At 37.1% G+C, this 10,539-nt stretch overlaps 1 protein-coding gene across 11 annotated transcripts in view; it reads left to right on the top strand.

The window, feature by feature from the left end:
* The first annotated feature begins 156 nt into the window (after positions 1 to 156).
* LOC124124581 (small G protein signaling modulator 1-like) overlaps positions 157 to 10,539 on the top strand; it is an 86,211-nt gene continuing 75,828 nt past the window's right edge. For all 11 annotated transcript variants that reach the window (XM_048385265.1, XM_048385264.1, XM_048385263.1 and 8 more), the window contains exons 1-2: positions 157 to 536; positions 1,644 to 1,719. In XM_048385265.1, the coding sequence (XP_048241222.1) occupies positions 480 to 536; positions 1,644 to 1,719 (133 nt within the window). In that variant the 5' untranslated portion in view covers positions 157 to 479. The remainder of the gene's footprint in view (positions 537 to 1,643; positions 1,720 to 10,539) is intronic.

Below are 10,539 nucleotides of genomic sequence, written 5' to 3'. Positions count from 1 at the left end.
TATAGAAGTTTCTTTATTGATTCCAAGTGAAGAAGAAAAATATTTTTTAATTATTTACAGTGAACAAAAACATGAATGAACAAAATAATAAAAGTTTTAATTATGCAAAATATTTCAGTGCAGACATCAACATGATAACTTCCGCCCAAGGATACACAATATTCTCATTAATCAATACGAAGCTACATACTGGTACATACGAGACGATAATTTGACGCTAGCTGCATATGTTGTGCATGCCTGTCGTAAATAGTTTCGATCCATAGTGGCAAACATATCCGAAATAAGCTTTAATAAGTGAACTATTTTTATCAGCGTCACATGGTACTGTGGGTAGTTGTTTGGTCAAAACGTGCGGAGGAGGAAATGTCAAAATGAAGTGGTGTCGGTGTATTCGGTGATCGGGGAAAGGAGTGTTTTATTTGTTTATTCGGGGTTATCATTTGATCATTTCACACAACTTTGTCCTGACAGTCACAATGTCGACCCCGGATCCCGAGACAAGACAAAGTCTGCTTCGTGCAGTCAAAAAGGAGGTAAGCTTCACTGTCAAACCTATAATCATAATTATTGTGTTCATAATTTATTATCATTAATTCCTGCGAGTTTGTAAATGCCACATTTTCATGTTTTTCTGTGTTTATTGGTAAATGTCACGCTTGCATATGATCAAATGCCATAAGTTCAAATGGTATTAAGCTACTCTACTAAGATAAAGACTCCACTCACCGTGGATGTTTCACAATTGTCAATAATATTCTGGCCCATATGCATGCGAGCTGCTTACGAAGTTGTTTGTGTGTTTTCTTTCATTTGTCAATAATAGACTGAGAATTTGGCATATCATTTCACTCTTTGGCATTAACTGTCACTGAGGCACACATGGTGAATTATTGATTGGTTTCATTGTATTTTCATTTTCTATTGATTATTGATTTTTTTTCTCTCTCTGAACATTCTGAACATTATTTAATTAAGCAAGGACATTACTGAACACTGACTGATTAAATAAGGGCCAAAAAATTAAAAGATAACCTGCATGAATTGTCTCTGATATATAACCCCAATCCTTTTATCATTTAACCCTGAATATTTCTTGTATGAAAAATAAATATTGGGAGTGCTTTTGACATGATTGATGTGGTAGATGTTTCAGTAACAGAGATGTAGATTACAGTGATCACACTTAATGTCTGATTAGTATAAGTTGAACTGTAACATTGCATCCTTCCACCATGTTTTGCTGAACAAGGATCTGGGGATTGCGGATTTTGCAGTTTTCGTGCAGAGATCAGATAGGATTGTTAAAGGATCCAAAATAGTTTGAAACATTTCATCAACACTACCCACAACACTTCAGATATCCCCCTACCCCACCTCTCATTAACACTTTCATGTGGACTTGTTGTCATGACATAGGTTTGTCATCTTCGAAAGAAAATGTTACTATATACTAATCAGAAATCTGTGGTCTAGAATTCTTTACCTGAACCATCTGGTATTGCGAGTTCTAAAGTAACTGCAGTGAACGGGCGAAAGTGATCATCTGTCATAACATTTCATCTTGGTATTTGAAAACATTTATGGTTATGTGGGTATTGAACCATAACTGTGGTTACGAATCTTTTTAATTGTTTTCTTAGGTGAAGCAGATCATGGAAGAGGCAGTCACACGGAAGTTTGTGCATGAAGAGAGCAGCAGCATTACCTCCCTTTGTGGTATGTGTGTTTAAATACTCAGGTGTTGAGCAGCTTTGACAGAATTTGGACCTGTGAAGATCTTGGTTAGAATAGGTCTTCAGGAGCCCATGCTTGTCGTAAGAGGCGACTGAGAGGGTCGGATGGCCATACTCACTGACTTGTTTGATGCATGTCATCGTATCCCGATTGCATAGATCAATGCTCATGATGTCAATCACAGGATTGTCTGGTCATGACTTGATTGTTTACAGACCGCCATCATATAGCTGGAATATTGCTGAGTGGTGGTTAACAACAAACATAATGGACATGATTTGGTAGAGTTTGGGAGAAGGGGTTATTATAACCCTGCTGCCGTGTTCAAAATTAAGGGGGCTTAGGATTTTCCTGTAGTATCTGTCTGTCTGAACGTGTACTTTAGGTTGACAATGACGCACACTATAACAACATTGTTATGGATCTTTAAGGTTTAAAAACCTTTTCATTAAGGGCATTTCCTTCAACTATTTTTTGTAACTGTATTCCCCACAATTTCATGGACAAATCATTCAAACTCGTGAGAATCTTGATGATGTGCTGTTTTGTACCTGTTTGTAGAGTTGTCTTTGTTGGGGATATTGTTGGACAATATTACATACTATATGCATACAAAAATTGGTTTCAACAAAGGGGAATATGGCTGCATGTCAACAGCCACTTTGGTGACAACTCCATCAATTCGGACTTTTTTCTTCAAACAAAGTCAGCATTCAAACCAATTTTGAGAAGATATTACAGTAACTTGTCACAGCTGCAACCAAATTTGTGACTGACTCTGAGACAGCCTCTGTGACTGACTCTGTGACTGTGTCCGACCCTGAGACAGCCTCTGTGACTGACCCTGAGACAGCCTCTGTGACTGACTCTGTGACTGTGTCCGACCCTGAGACAGCCTCTGTGACTGACTCTGTGACTGTGACCGACCCTGAGACAGCCTCTGTGACTGTGACCGACCCTGAGACATCCTCTTTGACTCTGTGACAGCCTCTGTGACTCTGTCATCAAGACTCTGAGACAGCCTCTGTGACTCTGTCATCAAGACTCTGAGACAGCCTCTGTGACTGTGACCGACTCTGTGACTGTGACTGACTCTGTGACCTACTGACTTTGCTTCCTGCAGTAGAGCACCCATCAGGAGGCATGATGTGTCATCTGTGTGGATGCTCACACTTTCTAGAGAGAATCTGAATATCATATGATTGGATGGGAGGTAATGCAGTCAGCATGGTAAATGATATGGAGATTATGGACCAGCCACATTAAATCACGAGGGGAAGATAAACGGTAACTGGAATCTTAATCAGGGTGTCCTTATTGCTCAAAAGGAAGTCAAACTTCTCATGTGATTCAGCTAACAGATTGAACATTCAGTCATGTGTCATGTGTTGATGACAGAGAGCGATATCATCTTTTATACCATGTGGTTCAACAACCAAATAAGGTCAGCCCAACCCGAATGTTCACCAAGTTAACTAACCCAAATATTCACAAAAGTAACCAACCCGAATGTTCACCAAGTTTACCAACCCAATTGTTCACAAAGTTAACTAACCCAAATACTCACCACGTTAACTAACCCAAATACTCACCAACTTAACCAAACCCAATGTTCGCAAAGTTAACCAATCCAAATGTTAACCAAGTTAACCAACCCAAATATTTTCCAAGTTAACCAATCCAAATGTTCACCAAGTTCACCAACCCAAATGTTCACCAAGTTAACCAATCCAAATGTTCCTCAAGTCAACCAACCCAAATGTTCATCAAGTCAACCAACACAAATGTTCACCAAGTTAACCAATCCAAATGTTCACCAAGTTCACCAACCCAAATGTCCACCAAGTTAACCAATCCATATGTTCACCAAGTCAACCAACCCAAATGTTCATCAAGTCAACCAACACAAATGTTCACCAAGTTAACCAATCCAAATGTTCACCAAGTTCACCAACCGAAATGTCCACCAAGTTAACCAATCCAAATGTTCACCAAGTTCACCAACCCAAATGTTCACCAAGTTAATCAACACAAATGTTCGCCAAGTTTACCAACCAAAATATTTTCCACGTTAACCAACCCAAATATTTTCCAAGTTAACCAATCCAAATGTTCACCAAGTTCACCAACCCAAATGTTCACCAAGTCAATCAACACAAATGTTCGCCAAGTTCACCAATCCAAATATTTTCCAAGTTAACCAACACAAATGTTCACCAAGTTCACCAACCCAAATATTTTCCAAGTTAACCAATCCAAATATTCACCAAGTTCACCAACACAAATGTTCACCAAGTTCACCAACACAAATGTTCACCAAGTTCACTAACCCAAATGTTCACCAAGTTCACTAACCCAAATGTTCACCAAGTTAACCAACACAAATGTTCACCAAGTTTACCAACCCAAATATTTTCCAAGTTAACCAATCAAAATGTTCACCAAGTTCACCAACCCCAAATGTTCACCAAGTTAACCAACCCAAATGTTCACCAAGTCAACAAACCCAATTGTTCACCAAGTTAACCAACACAAATGTTCACCAAGTAAACCAACCCAAATGTTCACCAAGTCAACCAATTCAAATGTTCACCAAGTTAACCAACCCAAATGTTCACCAAGTCAACCAACCCAAATGTTCACTAAGTTAACCAACACAAATATTCACCAAGTTCACCAACACAAATATTCACCAAGTTCACCAACACAAATATAATATGAAGTAACACAAGTTCACCAACACAAATATTCACCAAGTTCACCAACACAAATATAATATGAAGTAACACAAGTTCACCAACACAAATATAATATGAAGTAACACAAGTTCACCAACCCAAATATAATATGAAGTAACACAAGTTCACCAACCCAAATATAATATGAAGTAACACAAGTTAACCAACCCAAATATAATATGAAGTAACACAAGTTCACCAACACAAATATAATATGAAGTAACACAAGTTCACCAACCCAAATATAATATGAAGTAACACAAGTTAACCAACCCAAATATAATATGAAGTAACACAAGTTCACCAACACAAATATAATATGAAGTAACACAAGTTCACCAACACAAATATAATATGAAGTAACACAAGTTAACCAACCCAAATATAATATGAAGTAACACAAGTTCACCAACACAAATATAATATGAAGTAACACAAGTTAACCAACCCAAATATAATATGAAGTAACACAAGTTCACCAACACAAATATAATATGAAGTAACACAAGTTCACCAACACAAATATAATATGAAGTAACACAAGTTAACCAACCCAAATATAATATGAAGTAACACAAGTTCACCAACACAAATATAATATGAAGTAACACAAGTTCACCAACACAAATATAATATGAAGTAACACAAGTTCACCAACCCAAATATAATATGAAGTAACACAAGTTCACCAACCCAAATATAATATGAAGTAACACAAGTTAACCAACCCAAATATAATATGAAGTAACACAAGTTCACCAACACAAATATAATATGAAGTAACACAAGTTCACCAACACAAATATAATATGAAGTAACACAAGTTAACCAACCCAAATATAATATGAAGTAACACAAGTTAACCAACCCAAATATAATATGAAGTAACACAAGTTCACCAACACAAATATAATATGAAGTAACACAAGTTCACCAACACAAATATAATATGAAGTAACACAAGTTCACCAACCCAAATATAATATGAAGTAACACAAGTTCACCAACACAAATATAATATGAAGTAACACAAGTTCACCAACACAAATATAATATGAAGTAACACAAGTTCACCAACACAAATATAATATGAAGTAACACAAGTTCACCAACACAAATATAATATGAAGTAACACAAGTTCACCAACACAAATATAATATGAAGTAACACAAGTTCACCAACCCAAATATAATATGAAGTAACACAAGTTCACCAACCCAAATATAATATGAAGTAACACAAGTTCACCAACACAAATATAATATGAAGTAACACAAGTTCACCAACCCAAATATAATATGAAGTAACACAAGTTCACCAACCCAAATATAATATGAAGTAACACAAGTTCACCAACACAAATATAATATGAAGTAACACAAGTTCACCAACCCAAATATAATATGAAGTAACACAAGTTAACCAACACAAATATAATATGAAGTAACACAAGTTCACCAACCCAAATATAATATGAAGTAACACAAGTTCACCAACACAAATATAATATGAAGTAACACAAGTTCACCAACACAAATATAATATGAAGTAACACAAGTTCACCAACACAAATATAATATGAAGTAACACAAGTTCACCAACACAAATATAATATGAAGTAACACAAGTTCACCAACACAAATATAATATGAAGTAACACAAGTTCACCAACACAAATATAATATGAAGTAACACAAGTTAACCAACACAAATATAATATGAAGTAACACAAGTTCACCAACACAAATATAATATGAAGTAACACAAGTTCACCAACACAAATATAATATGAAGTAACACAAGTTCACCAACACAAATATAATATGAAGTAACACAAGTTCACCAACCCAAATATAATATGAAGTAACACAAGTTAACCAACCCAAATATAATATGAAGTAACACAAGTTCACCAACACAAATATAATATGAAGTAACACAAGTTCACCAACACAAATATAATATGAAGTAACACAAGTTCACCAACACAAATATAATATGAAGTAACACAAGTTAACCAACACAAATATAATATGAAGTAACACAAGTTCACATAGTTAGCCCAAGGAAATACCCACCAAGTTAAACCAACCATTACATATTTGATGAAAGGAAGGATCTTACAAGGGTACTTCAGAATGTTGGCTTGAATTTGTGGTTGATCCAGCTGATGCTAGGTAGGAAATTCTCCCTAAAATCATACCTTGCTTGATGATGGTGTTCATAGTCATTTCTTAGAAGTTGACGGATAACAAAGTGGACACAATTTTGGATGACAACTTCTTTATTTTTACATTCAAGAATTACTTGTGTCTCTTAGCATACTGACCAACAATGACAAAGTTGACATGTTATATTTCTAAACGTAAGTCTTGTCTGTATTGCATGTGTCTGCCTGTCTGACTGAGCTTGTTGCTATGGTTACATATAGTATACATGAGATGACTCAGATCGCTTGTCTTGATGCACTCGGAAGTCGACTAAACATGCTGAAGGACAAGCTATTTGACAACTTGTTTATTGAGGTTAGTACTTGATGCATACCTTTGTTACTATGACAACTGTGAGGAACCTTCTGAAGAATTTTCGTCAAAATCCAAACAGGGAAAGTGTTAAAGATTTGATTGTATCTGTATCTAGTTGTCAAGTGTCAATGGTTTGAATAAAAGTAGATAAAAATATTTATCATCCCTGCCAACAAATTAGCTTTAAGGGTACTGGTATTCTGTTTCCTACTAATGTGGCCACAGTTTCCATGTTTGTGGGAGTGTGCTAATTACCGTGGTTACTTCACCTACGCGAGGCCATTGTTTCACAATAAAAAGGCCAACCACCTGATCCTACAAATTAGATTTGATTCATTTTCAGCATGTTCAGTTGTAATATTTTTTTATATTTTTTTCTTATATATATATATATATATATATATATATATATATATATGCTTCCTGCACGTCACTCCACTCCAACCCCAGCTAATTTAGCTTACCTGTCTGTTCATCATAATCATTTCATGGTTTTGATTACACAAAATAAAAAACAAACCTTCTATACCTTTAGATTTATACATGACATAATCAGGGTCTCATTGCCCAAAACAAATGGGGCTTTGTTTCACAGGACAACAGTTGGCTTTTGAAACTGCCAGTCCACTACGACTGGCAACTCTGAAATTTTGTCAGTCTTAACTTTCAACAAATGGAGAAACATATAACAATTACCTGGTTTTTATTCATTCAACATTATGCTCCAAGCAAATGTTATTTCCTTGCGCTTAAAATAAACCAGGGGAAACCCTGGTGGTAACAGACATGCTGACTTGTTCGAAAAATATTCTATCGATGTTTTGCTCAACATCAAAGATTAATAAGGTACTATATTTGCCGGTCCACCGGGACTGGCAGTCACATGAATTACCGGTAAAAAACTGGTAATTATCGGTAATTTTACAGCGTTAGAAATTGGCACTAGTCATGTAGTCCTTACCAAACTGCTCAATAGTAAAGGTATCCTAAGGACTACTAGAAATTGGCCAATTTTAAAGGTTTTGCTATATGTTATCATTATAAGGACTAGTGGACAAAAACTGTTAGTTTCTAACCCTGGTAAATGGGAACACTGGACAAGAAGAAGACAACAGTTGTCTGAAGACAACAAGCCAGCAGCAAGATAAAATTGGAAATGCTATTGAACTCGGCTGCATTTTATTTGTTTGAACTTTGAACATGCAGTCGACCTTCCCTTACTGTGAATCACATGGTAAACATGTTATCTCTCAAATAAGCTCAGACCACCTCCGTGGTCTAGTGGTAGAGCGTCCGTCCGGAGAGCAGAAGGTCCGCGGTTTGATCCCCGGCCGCTTCATACCAAAAGACGTTAAAAGATGGAACTTGTTGTTACCCTGTCTGGTGCTCGGCATTAAGGGGCTAAAACAAGGACTGGTCGGCTCGGAGTCAGTATACTGTGTCTGGGTTGGGTATTCATGTTAAACTGCCGCATGGTATCTCAGTGAGCTAGCACTATAAATCGGCATCAGTCCGGACTAGGGTAAGCAGCCTCACAAACACACACACGTATATGCACGTCGCTATATAAGTGCAATAATCTTGGACGCGACGTTAAACCCCATTTCACCTCACCTCAAATAAGCTCAGTTTCTGCTTGAAAAGCCAATGAAATCTTCATTAGCACATAGTCGTCGGCCTTGTAAACTGTGAGAGTGGTAATGAGACTGGTATATTTGGCAGTTAGAACCACTATTATTGACTTTGTGTTACAGCAGCCATTACATATCAGGGAATCAATAACTAGCCCTGGTGATCTGTTTGTTGAGTCAGACTGACCATTACAATATAGTAACATTGTTATTGATCAGTGCACTGCCTTAATTAGAGTTGCTTGGACAGCTCCTTGAACGGTTGTCAGTTAATGTTGTATTAATCATGCTTTCCTCTCAAGTCTCATCTGGGGTAAAACGTCCACCCGTATCCCATACTTCATAATTGTTGAAAATCATAACCCTTGGCTAGAAGTATGAAAACATTATTGATGTTACACTTAAATATGATGTGGAACAAGCAAAAGCTACACATATTTAAGGGTTAGGGTAAGAGTTAAAAGTTGAAGCAGGGTTTAGGGGCAGAAATCTTTCCACAGCTAGGAATAGTATGTGGCAGTTTTTTCGGATATGGTGGCATATAAGAGACTGAACAGTTTAACCTGTTTACTGTGTGTGTGTGTGTGTGTTTGTGTTTGTGTTTGTGTGTGTGTGTGTGTGTATATATATATATGTGGGTCATCCACAATAAAAGGGAAAAGCTGACGAATGGTGCTTTTTGGACTTTCAAAAGTGGTTAGGGCTGTTCAGAAGAAAACATATGTTGGTACGGTATCGTTGTGGTGAAAATGCAGGAGAACAAACAATCTCCCCACACCTGGCAGCACTATCAGCTACACTCTCTGTCGTAGAGTCTGCCCAGTGTTGTAACTGTTTGCACATCATTACAGCCAACCGTATCTCTCTAGCTACGTAACTCTTAAAAGATGTAACCATGGTAACTGGCAACTTTTCAGTACATTTCACAATACAGATCTAAGTATGCACAATGTATTGCAACACAAGACAGGCAGCTATGTTGAGCAACTGACACCTGGTCTCTAAACTTACAAGGGGACATGTTCAGCCCCAGGTCAGCACCATAGGTGCCGCAGTTGCGTCCCTTGGATGCGCCAGGAACCTATGATCATGAGTTTGAATCCCAGTTTGCCCCGATAATGTTTCTAGTTTTGTCAGCACCATAGCCATGCATGTGGGTTTCATGAAATTCGTAAACGTCTGCATCACTTCAAGCTTTCCTCCCACATTAACCTGACACAGTGTGATAGAACTAGAATACAGTTCAAAGCGGTGATAAGTCCAACTCAACCACTCACGGTCAATTTGTGTTAACATAACTGATTACTAACGTGAGTGTGACAGAAAACAACATTCACTATCTCAGATCACATTTGCTCAGTTTTGATATTACCTTGCAGCAGTGAGAGACAGTTTTCAAGCGAGGCAACCAAATGGATTGGGTGGTCAGACATGGTGTCTTGGCATGTCCTCATACCCGAGGGCATGGATCATTGCTCACTTGATTGTCAGGTCTAGACTCAGTTATTTACCAGCTGCCGTCATATAGCTGGAATATTGCTGAGTGCGACATTAAACAACAAACAAGTATCCTGTAGCTTCAGTCAGACCCAAGCAAGACAGTTAATATTAATTGGTCTATCAGTGAGAGTTGCTCTATCAGGATTTCAAGTTACAAAAGACAAATGTCTGTGGTTGAACATTCTGAAATGTCAAACAATGAGTAGAAGGCATACAAGGAATACAACAAAGATCTAGCAGAGCTCCAGAGAACTTTTTGAGCAGTTGAGTTTTTTTACTCGAAGGTTTCTATTTTAATTGGGTTATAACATTTTTCATTGGGTAACCTATATATTTTTACTCATCCATTCAGCACTCTATTGGGTTTTCCCCAAATGAGTACACATTTAGAGATTTAAAAAAAATAA

The sequence above is a fragment of the Haliotis rufescens genome, unplaced genomic scaffold (genome assembly GCF_023055435.1).
Source record: "Haliotis rufescens isolate VD_foot unplaced genomic scaffold, xgHalRufe1.0.p SCAF_56, whole genome shotgun sequence".
Taxonomy (NCBI): Eukaryota; Metazoa; Mollusca; class Gastropoda; order Lepetellida; family Haliotidae; genus Haliotis; species Haliotis rufescens.
This window is presented reverse-complemented; position numbering and strand designations above follow the sequence as displayed.